This window comes from Telmatherina bonti (genome assembly GCF_933228915.1).
Source record: "Telmatherina bonti genome assembly, chromosome: 21".
In the NCBI taxonomy this organism is placed as follows: domain Eukaryota; kingdom Metazoa; phylum Chordata; class Actinopteri; order Atheriniformes; family Telmatherinidae; genus Telmatherina; species Telmatherina bonti.
The window spans coordinates 24,516,398-24,536,591 of record NC_136630.1 but is presented as its reverse complement, the minus strand read 5'-3'; the positions used below and the strand labels follow the sequence as shown (position 1 = coordinate 24,536,591).

Genomic DNA, 20,194 nt, shown 5'->3' with positions numbered 1-20,194 from the left:
AGCCATTAAGCTAATGTCACAAACGTTCTTTATTATGCAACTGTAGGACATGAATGACATCACAAAAAGATAAGAAGCCAGCTGGGTTTAATAACAAACACTGAACCTATTTATTTACCATATTTATGTAACAATATGGTGAACAAAATTAACTTCAGAATCATCACATATTATCACTCAAAATGCTCATCACTCTCTTCATCTGACTCATCAAGTTCTATGACAGGTTTTGGATCATCCTGCAGTTTTTGGTTGCTGCAAGTCTGCAACTTGCACATGTTTGTGCATGCCAGTCTATTTGATAAGCATGTGCAGCTAGGCAGGGTGCATGAACGCACACATTTGCATGTTAGCAGCTCCAAAACTACATATGGCGCAGGTGCAGAGCGCATCCAGTAAATGGTTAGTTTTCCCTCATCTTCTTTCCATCCATGTTCTATAGGATTTGGGACCACAGGGTTAGCCTGCAGACTGCTCCTCCAAATGGCTGCCTGATAAGTTGCTCATTCAACATGCAGGAAGAGACAGTCCCTACATGGTGGCAGTAGGCTACACTCAATATTGCCCCTTTTAGAACAGAAGAGCTGGTAGCGTAGTTGGTTCACCTCACCAGTGCTTCTGTTACCATCATACATGTGATGTGAACTCCTCAATTCTTTGGAACAGTTCCTCACTCAGATCCCATGATTGCCCAAGTTCACTGAAAGTTTTTTGTTAGGAAATGTCCTTCTTCACTTTCTTCAGGACATTTCTCTGTATTGTGGGACTTTCCACTCTTCCACTAGCAACTTGATGAGACTAGTCTTATTGCATGGACTGCACAGAAAAGTTCTCCACTGATTGATGCAGTGCCCCCTTGTCTTATAGTGTCTGCTCCCGAATTAAGTCTTTCAGCATTTTTAATTGAAGTCTGGTGGTACACATCAAACAACATCAGTCCTTTGAATCTGTGCCCCCTCATGGAAGACCTGCTTGAAGACTGAATCTGCCACCTGTTCAAAGGTTTTGTTGTTGCCATTCATTTTCTGGATCAGTGTTACAAACCTCTGCTACATCTGTGAGAGGAAGAGGGGCAGCAACATTAAAAACATGAGATAAATTAGGGGGCAAGGATTTAACATTTCACCAACACTTTGGTTACAAAACAACATTGCTGGTTCACACCACAAAACGATACAATAACATCCGAAGGCCAACTTCAAGGGCTGACAATGGCAGCAGCAACAACAACAACAAAACCAAACAGTCTCAAAAAATAGTATTATCAGAAATACCTTTTGTAAAACAAGTTTTGATACAAATTAAGTTTGGATCATAGACCGTATATGAAAGATGGATGGAGCCTCCGGCGGAAAAAGTGAAGCCTATGTGGAAGTGCATAAAACTGCGGTTCCCCCCTCACCCGCTAGGGCTGGCTCCAAAACAGAGCAAATCCCCATAGACTCCCATGTTAAAAAGACCAACTTCACGGCTGAAATAATCATGCTTACAGCAGAAATAAACATGTTTAAAGCCTGGTTCAAAAATCCATTTTCCGTTTATAGGTCAGGTTTACCTTCATGACAACTGTGTGGGGAGTGAATTTTTTTGTAATTCGCCTGTTTAAAAGTAATTTAATCTCGAAGTTCGGCATATTTAGGGGCGTGTCCTTTTGACTGACAGGTACCGGACCTCATGCTTCAAGTAAGAAGAACGTAGAACCACCGCGGTTTTTAGCCTGGTTAACAACGTGGCTTAGCTTTAGCCCGCTTACCTCCATTAGCCGCTTACCTCCATTAGCTGGTTAGCTCCTGTTGTCTCCGGGTTAGCTCGGTTAGCTCTTAGCTACAGGCAGCTCAGAGTTTGCTCGATGTCAAACATCCACCATGACGCTCACAGCCCCCCTCTCAGCTCCACCTCTTTGCCCATTTTTGTATTTTCCGGGTGAGACGACACGCATGCCCCTGCTAAGATGGCGATGGTAGGAACCGCCACCGAGCTTCAATTCAGCTCTTCAGAAACCTATGGGTGACGCCATCGAGGCTCCGCCCATCTTTTATCTATGTCTATGGTTTAGAAAAACATGTAAGGTGGAATCTCATTTAAAACGTACTAATGTACTTGCATGTATGACTAAAAACGATATGAGATGTGTTTAGAGATATGTTAAAAACAATTCTATTGTGTGATCATAAATGTGATTAAGAGGGTTCTCCAGAGAGAATCAGGTTTATTGGATTTCATTACATTGTAAATAAATTTTTTTTAAAAACTTGTCAGTAGCACAACTGTGTTTTTCAGCTGGCTAACAGTGCACCTGTAGCTCCTATTAGCTATCCTAGGTTAGCTTGGTTAGCTCTTAGCCAAAGGGGAGTTTGATGGGTGTCAATTATTCACCCCATACTCACAACCCCCCCGCTGGTTTTCACCCTGTTTTTTTTTTTTTTTTGTTTTTTTTTTTATAAAATGTAAAACATAAAGCAAAACACAAGAATATTTTAGACTGAACTGACTAATTCATCAGTCAAGTCAGCATCGGTTTGCAAGAAGAAGTACAACTGTTGGATATATCCTTCATGGAATATGGTAAAGGACTAATTTTTTGACAACAAATTTAAAGAAATTAATAATTTACTTTCAATTTGAAATATTTGTTTTGAGACTACAACCACTCACATGGCTTATAATTGAAAAGTTGTCTTGCCAAAAACAAACTACAAAGATTCTTCTAAACTGTGCTAATCTCAGGCATTAGCCTTAGCAATGTGAAATATTTTTAACTGAACATCATATAGTGTCTACAGTCATATTTTTAAAAATTGTATGACATTTCATTTGAAAATACGATTGTATATTACCTTGTTTGATGACAGCAATTTCACTAGAGCACAGATAAAAAAAAATGTCATGTTCTTTCCATCTTTTCTCATTCTACTCCATTTGAATCTAATAATCTGAAAATGTTCTTCAAGTTTAATGTTAATAATCACCTCTGGCATTATAAGAATATTAGTATATTTTACATTTTCTGAATCCTTATGGCCCTGGGAGTATTCCAGATATTATATTTTGTTTCCCTGTTTTTCTCAGATGACACAGTGCTTAAAGATAGTATATAATTTAGGCGAAACTGTGTAAAAATGAGTGTTGTCTATCGTTTAAAGGACTACAGTGGCCTCTATGTTGGTCCGAGAGATTCACATCTTAGCTTGAATGAAAACTGAAAAAAAAAACCTTTAGAATGATACCAAAGACAATATTGTTAAACATTGACAGGTGTCTGATACCAAAGTGTAACCAGGATATGCACCAGAGTTGACATGTAATTTTCGAATGGGGGTCGGGTAACTTCATGAGCTGGTAATAATGATACAGCTGCCAGTTAGAAAGGGTTATCATACCAAAATATCATCTACAGACATGGAGCTTTTTAAAAATCATAAGTAAGTTTCGTCACCTTGAGTGGTACCGATATCTGGTCTGGCCCATGGACTAAGGAATCTTGAAGAGGGATGTTAAAAGACTTTTCCTCTCTGATGTGACTGAGCTTTAGAGGATCTGCAGGAAGAAAAAGATAAACCCAGGATAGAAGTATTTTCTAAGGGGGTTTCAACAGGAACCAGTATTATCTCTTTATACAATTTTCTAATCAGAAGTTTTAAAGCTTTAAATTTTTCTAGTTATAAAAACGTTTTGAAACACGTTTCACTTGCCAGCAGGGGGCGCTAAATTGACTGATGGCATCAAATGGCGTTTACAATTCATGTAAAATTGGTCCCGAAACAAAGAATCTAGAGATAGAAGGCGTCTGCTTCAGATACATGTGCACATTTTACAGCATACAACAATAACAGATGCTAACGATATCATTTAAGTCGCGTACTGGAGCCTTTTTCTCGTTGACATAGTTAATGAGGAGGTTATAAAGTCAGTGATAGAACAAAACCAAGAGGAAAGAGGAGGCAACGGGTTAGGCCTGTGAAGAAAGAGATAGACGGGAAAAGGTGAGAAAAGAGTCAGAGAGTCGGTGTGTCCCTGGGTGTGTGAGACGGATCAAACACAGAGCTGGGTGCACTACCGTGGAGGTCATGTGGTTTTAAGATCTCTTCAGATGATGGCGAGATTGACATGGAGGAAGCGAGGAATTAATAACAACGCGTTTAACCTCTAGGCTCTGCGTTTATCTGCGCTCCACAGAGGAGAGCCACTGAATTAAATCATGTCTCGTGTCCTGGAGCAGGGAAGACGGAGAGAGTCGATGGGTCGGCGCTGCCCTGGCAACAGCAGACCCCACGCCTCTACCCCTCTGTTCTTCATCTCTCCTTTTATCAGATCACCCCGTTCTCCATACTCACCTGTCACATCCATCTACTTCTGTTTGTTTCTTCTTCTATCTTCTGCCTCCTCTTTCCTTTTCTATGCTCTGCTTCCGTTCTGCCCTTCTTTCATTCCACTGATTTTGTTTTCACCTCCACCCTTTTCCTCTTGTCTGCATTTCACTTTTCTCCTTTCCACACCTTCTATTTTTCATTTTCATATTTCTATGTTCGTCCCACTCTTTTTTCCTCTTTTCTAATCTTGTCGCTTCTCCTCTTTTGCTCCATCCTGCTTCCATCTTTTCTCCTCCTTATTTCTCTTCTAATTCTCCTCTTCATTTCCCCTTTTCCTGCACTTTTTTCAACTTTTGCTCCCCTTCCTTGTTGTTTCTTTCCATTTTCCCCTCCATTTCTTCCCTTTCTTTCCTCGTCTTCTTCGTTTCTTTGCTTTCCTCCGTTTTACCTTCTCTTCACCTCGTTCTTCCTTCGCTCTTTTTGAGGGGAAAAGTTAACATTTGATGGAAAGCTGAGGATGAATCCTATAAGGTTTAAACACCGACATGTTTCAGATGTGTCAATGTTTTATCCACCAAACTTATTCTAATCTCAGAAAGCCTAAAGGGAATAAAGCCCCAAGTTTCCAAATGATAGATGTCTCATTTTGGAGAGAAACCGCCGATTCCACTGAGTCACTGGACGAGAAAATAGGACGACTTAACTACAATCTATTTGGAGGCACTTTGCAGCACGTTATCTCCTCTCTGCACAAGATGAACAGTGTCAGATAGCACAGATCTCTTCTACTGCGCCTCGCTGCTTGATTCCTGCAGCCGACACAGAAAATGTGCTTTCTGTCCCGTGTGTTTTACAGAAACAGCTTTTCCATGAGTGTTTGCTGGGTTAAAGGAGCTCCCTTAAATTAATGGCAGGATCCCCACGCATTTGTTGTTCGCTCTCCTTCTCAGATATGGCAAATGGAAAGCTGCGAAGGCGAGATATGCTGGAAAGTGGGTTTGTGCACTGACATGCTCAGAATCGAATGTGGTGTTTCTGAGTTCCTGCTCTCGTGCAGGTTCGTGATCTGCAATGCAAACAGGAGTATTGTGACGCTCGTCTGCTGTTGTTCTCCATTTGAGAGTTGAGGCGTGTGTGTTTGTCTCCTTCCTGTTTATCCTGGTGGAAGGCCTGACAGTCAGACGTACTTGTCTTATTAAATAAAGATCAAGCAAGATAAACGAATGCGGGTGGAGAATGCCATCATGTTGTTTCTTGCACCAGTAAATTAGTTTTCAATCAATAGCGAGACCACAGTTCCCAGAGCGAGGTGTGGTGAACTCCAGCCACCTCGGGAGTTGTTTGTGCTCTTTAAAGAGGCTGTTCTTTCAGTCTGAGTCACTTTGCTGCTCATAGAGGTTACTATTCAAGCAGAGAAAATTGCTGCGCAGTGTTTTCTCTTACTGTACACGGCGCTAGCATAATGCAATCAAGCCTGAATTGTAATGCACGCCAAGTGAATAACCTCAATTTGTACAATACAAAAAGCCTATATTGTAAAGTAGAGATGTGAGGCTCAAAAGATGAGGGCATTTGCCTGGCAGCTAGGGTCTTATAAAAAGCTGTAAATGAGCAGCAGTATGGAAAATGTCAGGTCAGGGCTGAAAAGAGGTAATTTGCACCACTATGTTAGAAATAAAGAGTTTCAGTCAGAAGTCAGAATCGTCGACCGAGAGGTCTGAGGTGGGAAAGCTGAAATTAAAATGTTGTGAAAAAACTCTTTGGCCACCCCTTATTTGTTTATATATTACTAAAGATGTAGGAATTTACTGAAACATAGATGGAAATACAGTTAACAAAGCAAAAACTGAAAGTCAAGACTTGAGTAATCCAAGTTGATTTTCCAGCAGAGTGTAAACATCGTATGAGGCTTCTTGTAATCTCCTGAAGAAGTTTTCATGAAATTTTGCGAAGAACTTTATAAAGCTCTTCTTTGGATTTTGGCTGTATTTTTTTTTCCATTTTCTGTCAAGATGATCCTACTCTGGCGCAATAAAGTTGATGTCCAGACTGGGGAGGGAAATCCATGACTCAACCCATACCACCATGGGTTTCTCTACTTGGGTACTGGGTATTTATTTGTGATTTATTTGGGATCACTGAAAAACAAAACTATCAAAGTGCTTTACAGGATAAAATCAAGTCATAAGGATTAAAACAAACAGTAGATAAAAAGGCATTTAAAAATAATAGACACAAGCTCTTTCCACACACTCACACACACACACAAAGACATAGAGCAAAGAACCCCCCCCCCCCCACACCCACCCACACACATTCCCAGAAAAACACAATTCCCTGAATACTGTCTCTTTAACTGAATTCTGGTTAATAACTAAAAACATTAAGTAAGTGATACAAATTCTGACTTGGTGCTGATGTGAGGAAACAATACCTCGGGATCCATCCACACCAGGAGCCAGTCCCCCGCATGCTCATAGGGCCACCGCCACAGCAACCGCACAACTCCTAGGTAGCAAAGGGGCCACCCGCAGCCATGAAGCTGCAGTGCTGGACCCCGTGCCACCCAAACAGCAGCAGTCGTCATGACAACAGCCCCCAGACCAAACAGGCAGGCCCCCAGCGTGATGGATCCCCATAAGGAAAACACTGGAGTTAAAACCAGAAGATGAATAATCTTAAGAAGCAGTAAGAAATAAGAGCAACAACAAAAGAAAATATACATATATACATAGAAGGACTTCACAATAATGCATTAAAAATAAGAAATCTAATAAAACAATTTAAAAATAAATAAATTAATAAATGAAGAAAATTAAGATAAGTAAATAAAGTAAAATAAAATTCAGTTAAATGCTAAGCTAAAAGGTGTGCCTTAAGCCTCTTCATAAAAATATCAACAGTCTCCGCGGCCCTGAGGCTCTCTGGCAGGCTGTTCCACAGTCGAGGACCATAACAATGGAAAGAGGTCTCACTGTATGTCTTAGTTCTGACTTTAGGAACCACTAAAAGGCCAGTACCAGGGGACCTCAGGGTCCGCGAAGGCTCATAATTAAAAAGAAGGTCGGATAAATAAGAAGGCCCAAGACCATTAAGGCATTTATAAACAAATAAAAGAATCTTAAAATCTTTAGCCAATGAACACAATGCCTCTCAACGTCGTATCCAGTAATGTGTAAACACAAAGTATTTCCATTAACCTACACTTTTGTGATGTACTTGTATGTTGACAAATCAAAACTTCATCAGAGGTTCCATCATCACTTTTTTATTGCAATATGAAATACTGGGTAAATAAAACGCAGTCACTGATGGCATTGCAGTCAAGAAAAGCTCATTTCTGAAAAAAGCTTAATGCTAGCAGTCATAGCTGTTCTAAACAGAATCATCCATTGAGGATGCCATGGAATGGTTTTGTTATGTTGTGCTGTAATACCTACTCATTAATAGGAGTCCAGAGTCTTGGTCTGTAGACAAGAACTTCCCTTCAAGAAGAATAAAGTCTTAAGGGCTTACCTGTAGAATCTTGCACCGCTCTGAGTCACAGTTGATGTCTTCACAGGGATGGAACATTCCCAGCGTCACGCAGTTAAGCAGGATCACCAGCATGGATGCTCGTTCGAACCACGTGCAGGAAAAGAGTTAAGGAATGCAACTCAGAGAAACGATAATAGCAAGCAGTGACAACCAGCTGACAGCAAAATGTGCATTTTTCTCCAGTGACCTCATTATCCCAAACTCATCTGACAAAATGATGCATGTTTACTTCTTTCAGTCCAATTTACCATCAAAAAACTATTTCAGAGCAAAATGAGCCATGAAGGAATCCAGGAAAGTAGGGGGGGGGGGGGGGGGGGGTGGCACCTGTGGTTGTCATTGCTCCCATTTCATGCTGTTAACCGAAGATCTGTTGCTAACTGCTCAGATTGGTGCCAAGAGATCTGGATTGGTACTTTGAGGAGATTTTGTGAGGCAAAGACAAGCCAGGAGGAACAGAAATATAGGGAAAGAATGGGGAGACATCTGGAAAGCTGATAATTTTTTATTAACTAGAAGGTTTGTGTGGACATTCCTAATGTGGTTAAGCTAAGTGCCAGCCTGAGAAATGTGACACCAATCAATAGTACGACTAAACACATCTGATTCTGGAGCTGCACGCATGTTGGGGTCTGCACACACAGCCAGCCCACCTCTTTCCACCTTCATGGATCCTAAATGCTTTCTGCAGCCTGAATCAGCAGCAATCAGCAACCTGGCCTGGTTAACAAAGTTTAGACCGAATAGACGGTTTGTCATCCTTCCGAGTGTCTGCGTGCACAGTGTGTGAACTAAATAGAAAGCAGCCCTCCTCATGTGAAAGATTGTGAGTGTGAATGTGAGCACACAGGCTGGAGGATGAACGACCTGTCCGTTTTTTTTATGGCATTAGCTGCCACTTGGTCATTCGTCTTGCTGACCCACAATGAAGTCGGGTCAGCATGGTCCTACGTCTGCCATCAAAAAAAGCTATGAGGAGGCCAAACAGCCATAGTTATTTGAAAAATGATATTTTCCTTTTTGGTGCTGGTCCAATTCACCTAATATCGTTGCCACTCTATATTGCATTAGGTTTTAGCTTTCCACTGCCACTCTGAAAATAGGCACAAAGGTAGGCAATAATGTGTAAAGTTTTATTCAAATGATGATGATATGATGGGATTTACTATTGAAAGCAAAAGCTCACAGAGAACTTTGTAGAAACACCTGTAAACAAGCTTATTTATGACATATTTTGAGAAGGAATTCAGTCACATATATATATATATATATATATATATATATATATATATATATATATATATATATATATATATATATATATATGCTGGGAGCTTCAGAGGAACTTTTTGATGTGATTCTTGTCTATTTGGTTTCATACTTTTAAATAAAATGCATAATTTAATTTAGCCCTTTAATGTTCACAGTAACAAACAGACCAGAGAAAAATCTTTCTGTGTTTTTCCATTTGTTTTAGACAAGAATAAACAGAATAAATGTTTGTTAGCAAATGATTGAGATGTTTAAAAGAAGATGTGTTATAGTGTTATAACAAACAGTTTGTGTTTTACATACCCAAACCAATTGGTAGAGATAGCTCAGGCAGGTTTATGTCCACAATTTTTGAAAACAGAAATTCATCAAATTCCTACCTGGACCTTAAAGGGATAATGTTTGAAAACTTTCTGTAATAAACTTTTGTATATTATGTTGGTAATTATGTCAATCAATTTCAGTTCAATGCATATAGAGTGGTCATATTTTCTTTTTTGTAATCCATCCATCGATACCTTGTTAAGGTCATTTCTGAGCAATACCCCTTCTGTCCAACACAAGTGTCAACAGTGTCGTTTGCGTACTTTTGAGCCCATAGTTTTTCGTTTATTGTTAAGTCTCAGTACAAACCTCAGTTTATCATCCAACAGTATCCCATCATAATTTGACATTTCATAAACCACAACCTGTTTTCATGTTTGCATTACTGAACTCATTGTCCTGTTCCACAACAAAAGGGGTGAAAGATACGATTCTATAAATCGGAACGACTAAAATACAAAAACCAAGCAGAATGTTGACAATGATGAGGTGCACACAGCAAAAATACAACAGAGACAAATATTTCAGAGGTGCTAGTTTTTGTTTTGGTATGAAGACACTGGATTGGTCATTTTTTCTCAGAACAAGAGTCGAGTCATTCATCCATTTCCTACTGCTTAGTCTGATTCAATATCGCGGGGGAACTGGAATCTATCCCAGCCATCAGCAGGCGAGAGGCAGGGTACACCCTGGAAACTCACAGTGCTTAAAAAGAATAGAATAAAAGCATGGAAGGCTTGCAAGACAAGAGTCAACACAAAATGAACTTGATATCTTGAAGAATAAGGCTCAAATAAAACCAATTTGCATTTTAAATCAGGAGGGATTGTTGTTGGTATGAATTAAATACACAACTTTAGACCAGAAGACATGGTGGTTCTGCTTTCTGGTACCTTAACTTTGCCCTACTTTAGAAAAGTAATTACCTCTTCTGTCACACGTTTTTCAGTTTTGGGTTAGTGTACATGTTTTTATATATGTGTGTGTGTGTGTGTGTGTGTGTGTGTGTGTGTGTGTGTGTGTGTGTGTGTGTGTGTGTGTGTGTGTGGTGTGTGTGTGTGTGTGTGTTACAGAGAGAGAGAGAGGAGAGGAAAGCAGATTCACAGCATGAATTATTGCTTGCAAATCTGCAAAAACAAAGTGATGGAATCATGTCGGCATGAAGCAGAATCTCAAATCAATATTTCAAGCCTCTTAAAATATTCATTTGCATCAGTTTGTAAAATCACATTATGAACTGATTCAGCTTTGAAAGCAAAAGTTCAATCTGCCCAGAATTAGTGAGGTGTAAGTAATAAAGTACTATGTGTACTCATTTTACAAGCTACTGGCACAAAGCTCCGAGTAGATTCATTTACAGTGACGGAACAAATCTGCTTGAAGCTCTGAGATATAGCTTTGACATCAATTCGAACCACTGACCCACTGTAAACCATCCTGACAGAGCTGACCTTTATGGCTACAGATACAATAAATGGTACCAAATTAACACTGTTACCTCTCTCCGCTTTGTGGTTGTTTGCAGTTAGTAGTGAGACATGAACAGATGGTTGGAATGAAAAAGGATTAGCCCGTAGAGCTCCCTGCTGAGCAGTCACTGTCTTTTGCTGTTTACATACAAATCCAGTTTCGCTTCACTTCTCATCTGAACATGTAGCAGACCGTAATATATGTAGAAGCAGTTCTGTCACTATTCTGAACAATAGTGTGATATTTCGAAGCCCCCTGGTGACATTGATAGATTAAAAGAAAATCCTCTTGTGACTATCAGTTACAAATGTTTGGCCATAAGATGTTATCCCGTGGCCATGGATTATCAATATGATGAAGAAGAAAGACAGCTTGTGCCAGTGGGTTAGTTTTGCACATTATTTTGGTCAAATGAAACTTATGTTGAAACGACAGCAGCATGAGGACACAGGGCACGTTGCCGATGCACCAGTAACCTCCTGTTCCATCACATATGTTATCCATGGCTAGTAGTAAGGTATCTTGTGTATGTTATGCATCGCGTGTTAGTAATGCATCGCCAGGCATTGCAAACATTAGTAAAGCATGGTCATAAGAGGGGTTACAGTAACTGTACACAGCAGAAATATTGATGACCGTGATGAAATACCTTGCAAAAGTACCCAAAGCCTTTGCTATTTTACTGTTTTCTGATTTGACTATTATGTATACATATTATTACACAACCTGCTAAAGATAACTGATGATTCCTCACATCTTCAACACAACACAGTGAAAAAACAATGTGTTCATTGTGAGCCATCGTCAAGTCTGTTGCAAGACAGACAGTTACTGCAAATCACTCCTGCTCGTAGCCATCAAACTCCAGGACAAGGGACTATCATCATCATCAACAAAAAAATACAATAACTTAATTTCCCTTATAGATTAACAAAGTATTTTTCATTTTGTTCTACTTGATTTAATCATGTGTATATATACTGCTCAATAAATAAAGGGAACACTTAAACAACACAATGTAACTCCAAGTCAACCGCACTTCTGTGAAATTGAACTGTCCACTTAGGAAGCAACACTGGTTGACAATCAATTCCACATGCTGTTGTGCAAATGGAATAGACAACAGGTCAAAATTATAGGCAATTGGCAAGACACATCCAATGAAGGAGTGGTTCTACAGGTGGTGACCACAGACCACTTCTCAGTTCCAATACTTTCTGGCTGATGTTTTGGTCACTTTTGAATGCTGGTGGTCCTTTCACTCTAGTGGTAGCATGAGATGGAGTCTACAACCCACACAAGGGGTTTAGGTAGTGCAGCTCATCCAGGATGGTACATCAATGCGAGCTGTGGCAAGAAGGCTTGCTGTGTCCAGAGCATGGAGGCGCTACCAGGAGACAGGCCAGTACATCAGGAGACGTGGAGGAGGCCGTGGGAGGGCAACAACCCAGCAGCAGGACCGCTACCTCCTTCTTTGTGCAAGGAGGAACAGGAGGAGCACTGCCAGAGCCCTGCAAAATGAGCTCCAGCGGGCCACAAATGTGCATGTGACTGCTCCAACAGTCAGAAACAGACTCCACGAGGGTGGTATGAGGGCCCGACGTCCACAGGTGGGGGTTGTGTTTACAGCCCAACACCGTGCAGGATGTTTGGCATTTGCCAGAGAACACCAAGATTGGCAAATTCGTCACTGGCGCCCTGTTCTCTTCACAGATGGAAGCAGGTTCACACTGAGCACATGTGACAGACGTGACAGAGTCTGGAGACGCCGTGGAGAACGTTCTGCTGCCTGCAACATCCTCCAGGAAGACCAGTTTGGCAGTGGGTCTGTAATGGTGTGGGTTGGAATTTCTTGGAGGTCCACACAGCCCTCCATGTGCTCGCCAGAGTTAACCTGACTGCCATTAGGTACCGAGATGAGATCCTCAGACCCCTTGTGGGACCATATGCTGGTGCGGTTGGCCCTGGGTTCCTCCTAATGCAAGACAATGCTAAACCTCATGGGGCTGGAGTGTGTCAGCAGTTCCTGCAACATAAAGGCATTGATGTTATGGACGGGCCCGCCCGTTCTCCAGACCTGAATCCAATTGGGCACATCTGGGACATCATGTCTCGCTCCGTCCACCAACACCAAGTTGCACCACAGACTGTCCAGGAGATGGTGGATGCTTTAGTCCAAGTCTGGGAGGAGATCCTCAGGAGAACATCCCCCGCCTAATCAGAAACATGCCCAGGCATTGTAGTGAGGTTATACAGGCACACGGAGGCTACGCACACTACTGAGCCTCATTTTGACTTGTTTAAAGGACATTACATCAAAGTTGGATCAGACTGTATATATATATATATATATATATATATATATATATATATATATATATATATATATATATATATATATATATATATATACTTATGATTATGAATTATAATGAAGATCACGGAGTTCTTCAGACAAGTCCTAATGTTCTGGATAAAAAGTGAAAATATTAAAAATGTATGTAAAGAATATAACAGCCTTACAGATTTTCCAAGAAACAGGAGATTGTCATGATGCAACGATTAAAGGAGAGCACTTATCAGACAGGCAGTAAAAAAAAAAAACAAAGATCTACAGAAGAAATATGAGTGTCTGCACAGAAAAGTAAGAAAGTTGTTCAATGAAAATATGAGAGCATATCTGATGCTTTCCAAAAACATCAAAAAGAATCTTCATGCGTGTAAAAAGTTGCACTTTCATAATTGAACTCAGTGGGTATTAAAGAAATGTACAGTTTGGGGCTAACATCTGCCATTACCTAGAGAACACCAACCCTTACTCTGAAGCATGGTGGTGGAACACCATGCTGTGGGCACAGTGGGGTCAGCACTATTAAGATCCCAATTTGTGTGTAGTAATTTGCATGTTCAATCTAGAATTTTGCATATGGGGCTGAATCACGGTTTGCAAAGAGTTTGATTTATGAAGGTTTGATTTATGAAGAGTGATTGTGTAAATGTGCAGCAGGAAACATGTTTGAGACTTGCTTTTAAAATGATGGTTCTGCATGGAAGTGATGACTGTAAAGAAATCTGACTGCCACACAAAATGAAGTGAAAAGATGGTATAAAGAGAAGGTGAACAAAAGAAATATCACTAAGAAATCCAGCAACTAAAGAAGAAAAAAAGGAAATGACCGCTGCTTGGAAACCGTTACCTTCCAGATACACATTCAGGGCTTTGACTGCACATCTAGGGGATCCCAGCTGTGACACGTATTATCAGTCATTTGCAGGTATGGCTGATTCCTCTCCAAGCTACAACAGCTGTCTGAGATTAACGTTTTGATTAATATTTCCTCGTTCATCCCAAAAATATTCACACAGTGGTGAAAAATGTGTTCTCTACGTCTCCTTGCTTTGATTTGATGTCTCCTACTTGTGACAATAACCACAGTCACGTGCACAATTACACACACAGACTGTTTGCCTGTCCTTTTGCAACGTATAAAAAATCGGCAAACTTTATATGAGCAAAATTGCTCTCAGGTTTCATAGATCACATTGCTAAATTAATATATTTACATTTCCTTCTCCCAACAAACGCAAGTTTGTTTGTGAGCCCTATAATGCATATTCATTCACATAGATGTATAAATGGATATAAATGCACTGTTTTGCACCTGTTAAAGACGCAACCCAGAATGCACACTGTTAGTAATTCAGTGTCTACTGTGTTTGCGTCTGCAGTGAGTTTGCACACGTTTTAGTACATGCTAGCCTTCAGTACGTCTAGGTATTAGTCATATTATTTTTCTTTTTTTGTTTGTTTTGTTTAGCTGTCAAAGTGGTTGGCATCCTGTTTTCCTGAACTAAGGCTACCATTAAAAGCTTCATTTAAATTCCAGGTCATAAGGCATTAAAATAGGAGAGATACCAAGGGGGAAGGAATATTTCCACAAGGCACTGTGCTTTAAGGGAGTTCCTACACCTCATTTCGAAAGCGTCTGGAATATTACGTGTAAGCTGGAGAGATATCTGAGTCTGTAACCTGGGGGGTACCTCGGTAATACCAGCTGGATAATGATGGCAGCATCTGGAGGGCAAAGCTTGATTATGTCACACTGGAGGATGCACAGAAAGTTCTGTGAGTCCAAAGGGACTCAATTAAAAAAGATCAGTCAGAACGCAGAGAAGGATCATTAAACAGGAAACAAAAAGTCACATGGGCCTCCAGTTTAAGAAAGCTGGCAGTAAAAGTTTCAGAGAGCAGGAGACTGCTGTTGACACAAAGTGGTCGCTCTGGTAAATGTTTGCAGTGATGGGACGGGAGGAGGTGGGGCTAATTAAAAATAATGGGCTGCTTGTGTTGCCTGCATAAGATACTGATGTCATGTCTTTACCAAAGCAGAACTCTACAGTTTCGGCTGTTCAGTGAAACTTAATTTCAACACGGTTTAATCTCCTCCAGTGTGACATAATACAAACAAAAGCCACTGGAAAAAACAGACTATATCATTAAAAGATGCAATAAAACTACATCTAGTCGAGTCTTCTTCTACATAAGATGCTTTATAAAGACAAACACTAGATGGAATTATTGCAAAGCAACCAGAAACCCATGCCTTACACTAAATGCACCTTACTCAGTGTCGCAAAGTAATAATATAAGATAAAGGTAGCAAGGCATGCACAGGCTCTTTTTAATTACACAAGTATAGCCCACTGCTGTCAATGCCATAATAGCTAAAAAAGTTTACCTTAATTAGGAAAATGTGCTTACACCCACCAGTTGAGTGTGAAAATTTGCAGGAAAAACAAAGAGATCAATACATCATCAAAACTATGACCCTAAGTAAACAACACACCATAATTTACTCTAAATACTCTGTTTTTACTAAATGGAAGTATATAAGTCAGTCCATGATGATAATTTATATGGAGGCTTAACCTGATCCTGTCCTCTTGTCCTCAAGCATCCCATAGAGCAATGCTTTTGGTAGTGGAGGAGATGATCTCATCAGTGAGAGCTGCCACAGAGTGTCAAATTATACTGTAATGTAGGCAGGCCAATTATTTCTGAGGCTTTGAAAGCTGATTCACTTGCAACATTAGGAAAGATGGAGATAAGAAAGAAGAAACCTATCATCCACATGAAAATGTGATTTCAATTTAACATGAATGTAGCTGAAGGAACAGAAGGTGGAATAATTTGTCTATGACGTGTCTGCAGTAAGGAAGAAGAGCATAATGTTCCAGACATGTTTGTTTACACCCACAGTCTTTTGTTTTTAAAAATAATAATGCTGTCTAAAACTTCAGAGTATAAGTCATGTAAGTAAAGACAGAAAGAGAAACTGAATGGCAGAAACCCTCAATAATCATACTAAAACTGCTGGGAGGGTGGTTAATCACTTTGTATTGTGCACCACGGTACAACCGGCCAGAACAGCTGCTGTCTTCATACTGTAAATACTGATGCTGAATATCATTAGTGGTTAGTGAAACGCTCAATAAATGCTACAGGTACAATCAATAACCTCAGACAAGTTAAGTTGTAGGGAGTTGTCCAAACTGAGAAACTGACAGCTTAAGAAATTTGCTGAGTAATGAGCGGATTGGTAGGAAAGGAACAAACTAACTACTGTAATTGAAATGTGACTAATTTTTAACTCAGAGCTAAATTATTACAGATAGATAGATAGATAGATAGATAGATAGATAGATAGATAGATAGATAGATAGATAGATAGATAATGTGTAAAGATAATTTAGATATTTTTACTTTTCGATTTTCCTCGTAAACATTTTGTTGTTAATCGAAAACTTACCTTATTTAAGCGCTACAACAATTATGTTAATTGTTCTTAAAACAAACAAATGGCTGCAGTGATAAACAGGTAATTTTGGTATCCAGTCATGCACCATTACGCAACTACATTTCTCATTGAGGAATATTATGTCCGATTTACAAAATATAATCACCGGATATAATCACCGGTTCAAGCCTCTGGTAGAAGGAGATTCAACTGGTTGGCCTTTCTGTGTGGAGTCTGCATGTTTTCCCTGTGTATGCGTGGGTTCTCTCCTGGTACTGCCAACATCCAAAGACATGGATGTTAGGTTAATTGCTTTCTCTAAATTCTAGAGAGTGTGAGCATGAATGGTTGTTTGTCTCTGTGTCTGTAATGGACTGTTGAACCTGTCCAGGATGTACCTACCTCTCGCCCAATGAATGTTGGGATAGGCTCCAACTGAATTGGACTAAGTGGTTAAGAAATTGGATGGATGGATGAATGGACAATATAGTTAAATAATCCATTTCACCTGAACAACTGGGCAACCACCACTGGCTACTGTAAGCCTACACCAATCTTGATTTTATCAAATATTTTGAAAAAGTTGTCACAGTTTTCATCAACATTTGTTTATTTTTTAAAACAAGGCAATAGCCAAAAGAAGAGGAATGAGGCCCAAATATGAAGTGAATCAATATTTTAAACAATTAGACAGTAGATTAGACATAAAGTAAAATAAGACACCAAGTCAGTTGGGGTGAATTGTCATCTACGGATGCTGGCTGAAATGAATTTCCTCCACAGGGTGGCCGGGCTTTCCCCTAGAGATGGGGTGAGAAGCTCAGTCATCCAAGAGGAGCTCAGAGTAGAGCCGCTGTTCCTCCACATCAAAAGGGGACAGTTGAGGTGGGTTGGGCATCTGGTCAGGATGCATCCTGGACACCTCCCTGGTGAGGTGTTCTGGGCACATCACTTTGGGAGGAGACCCCGGGGAAGACTTAGGACATGCTGGAGGGATTATATATTTCAGCTGGCATGGAGATGCCTCAAGATTCCCACTAGTGAGCTGGTGAAAGCGGCTGGGGAAAGGGAGGTCTGGGTTTACCTGCTTAGGCTGCTGCCCCTTGGACCCAACCCCAGATAAGCAGAAGAAAGCGGATGGACAACTTTGTCAGTGTGACTCAAACAAGTGACAACAGATTTTGTATGCTGGATATCATTGCTAAAGGAATGCTAGGGTCATGTGCCAAATGTTTTTGTAAGACTTCAAACTTGAATAAGTCACACATAAAGAGCTAAAACTTTCTCTTTTAGCACCATATTTAAGAAAGATAAGAGGTGTTATGTTTCTTAAATCTGCTGCAGATTTACTCAACTACAGTGGTTTTTTAATTAGTTAACTAAAATGGCACTAAAGTAAAAATTTCATTTAAAAAAAATTACAATTTAAGTATGAGACTTTGGCAAAAAAAAAAAAAAAAAAAAAAAGAAAGAAAATTTGCTCTTCCACGCGTCCCACCAGTTTTTTTTGCTAATGCTAACGACTCATGCTAATGCTTACCTCTTAATCAGCAGAATCACACAAAAGAACCAAATCATGAAACAATGTTAAACGTGACCATTGAGCTGAACAAATGAACTATTAACTCATCTTAAATGGGTACTTTACAAGTACCTCACATCTACAAAGGAATATTGAATATTTTCATTTCTTATTAGCATACAACCGTCAAGGCTACGCACCTTGTCCGAAGGACACTGATTTATACAGCTTGATCTTTGAGCACACAAGTCTAAAGTTCAGGTTTTATTAGTGCTCTTAGGATCATGATGAGATTTCTAAAAAAAAAAAAAAATTGATTATTGGGAGCAGTACAATAAGAACGAAGTGGATTAGAAATGAGCCATGCTAAGTTGAAGAAATGGAGACAAAGCAAAACATTAAATATGAATTATCTGACTAATTTAATCAATAAGTCTTCATCTCCTGCCTTCCTTCCCTTCCTCTGCCTCTCCAGCTGGTAGGCTATAATTAAACAAAAGGACAGGGTGTTTGCAAGTGTTCTGCCTTCCCTGTTAACACGCATACACACACACCTTCATGGTGTCAGCATATAAACAAGCGTTGACGCCCCGAGGGATGGATTCAATTAGAAGGAAGATACACGGGGATATGCTCTGTCAAAGTCTGAAAGCAAGAAGCCTCCGACGACACCACAAACGCACACATATGAAAAAAGGCTTGGGCAACACAATCAAACTCATCAGCACCTCAAAACACACTCTGTCTTATTCTCTCTTGGGTCCTCGGCTTTTCCTCCCTCTGACACGCAAACATGCACACATTTAAAGTCCCTTTCTTCTTGGTTAATGAAGCGAAAACGATATGCAAACCTGTTTTTTTTATTATGCCCTACCTCCCTGCATCGTTCATCCTGAATTTGTCTACTAATGATATGACGCCAGGGCATAAACAACAAAGAACAGAACCAGTTTGTGGATATATGCAGTGAGAGGATAAATAAGGTAACAGGAAAGTTTGATGTTAGGAAAGAAAGTTTTAGCTCGTGTCATGATGATTTCTTCAGCTGTTATTTCTTTCATGAGACGAGGGAAATTAATCCTCAGCAGGAGGAGACGGGGTTCGCACAATCTGAGGGCAATCAATATACAGAAGCCTCTCAGAATAGTTATTATTCGCTGTGTTTACTATAACTCTCAGAGGACGCAGTTCTGCTTCGGTTTCTGCTCTGCCACATGTACCGCACAGCCCTGGCTCAATAAACATGTTGCTCTAAATCTGGATCTCTCACAGAGGAGTGTGTGATGCTAAAGGTACACTATGAGATGTTGTGTTCATGTATCATGGTTAACATTAGCTGATATATCAACTCTTTTTTCCCTTTTAGATTGTTGCATCTCTTTCCTCACACGCTCATTTGCTCAGTCCTGATGGTCTTGTAACGTTGTGGCTAGAAATGGAAGGATTTGCTTTTGCTTATCTGTCACTATGATATTTTTAGGAAGAAGTTCAATATTTTGAAAAGTTCATTTTCTAAGACATGTGGAAGATGGTGCATGAGAAATATACTACTCATTTCATAACACAAGACATTCATAGTTTGATTATTTGATTGTAAATTGTAGAATTTCAAAGGTTTTATTTGTTAAGAGATAATCTATTAAGTATAAAAGATCAGAAAAAAAAAAAGCAGACAGTAGGGTAGTTTGCTAGTGTGGAGCCATTAGACATGTATGTATGTTGAAGGAAAGACATCAGCAGTGATCAGCAGGAACTTGTTCATGTTCAGCAATCTAGGAGTTAATTATTTTAAAATACTTTTATGTCCATTATTCTAAAGTTAGAAAGATTGAAAGCATTAAAAAAAAACAGCTGGAAATCCCAGCAATTATCATTCCAGCAAGTTCACCCAAAGTTCAGAGCCGAGGAGTTACATCATCTAAGACTCTACAGGCCACAGTTAGCATGTTAAACTTTGTGAT

General features: G+C 39.8%; 1 protein-coding gene across 1 annotated transcript in view; it reads right to left on the bottom strand.

Annotated features, from left to right (window-relative positions):
- The window catches only part of cacna1g (calcium channel, voltage-dependent, T type, alpha 1G subunit), a gene marked incomplete at both ends in the record, with an annotated part of 337,957 nt that overhangs the window by 209,362 nt on the left and 108,401 nt on the right, over positions 1-20,194 (bottom strand). The window contains one exon of the mRNA XM_079261395.1: positions 7,827-7,938. Within this exon, the coding sequence (XP_079117521.1) occupies positions 7,827-7,938 (112 nt within the window). The remainder of the gene's footprint in view (positions 1-7,826; positions 7,939-20,194) is intronic.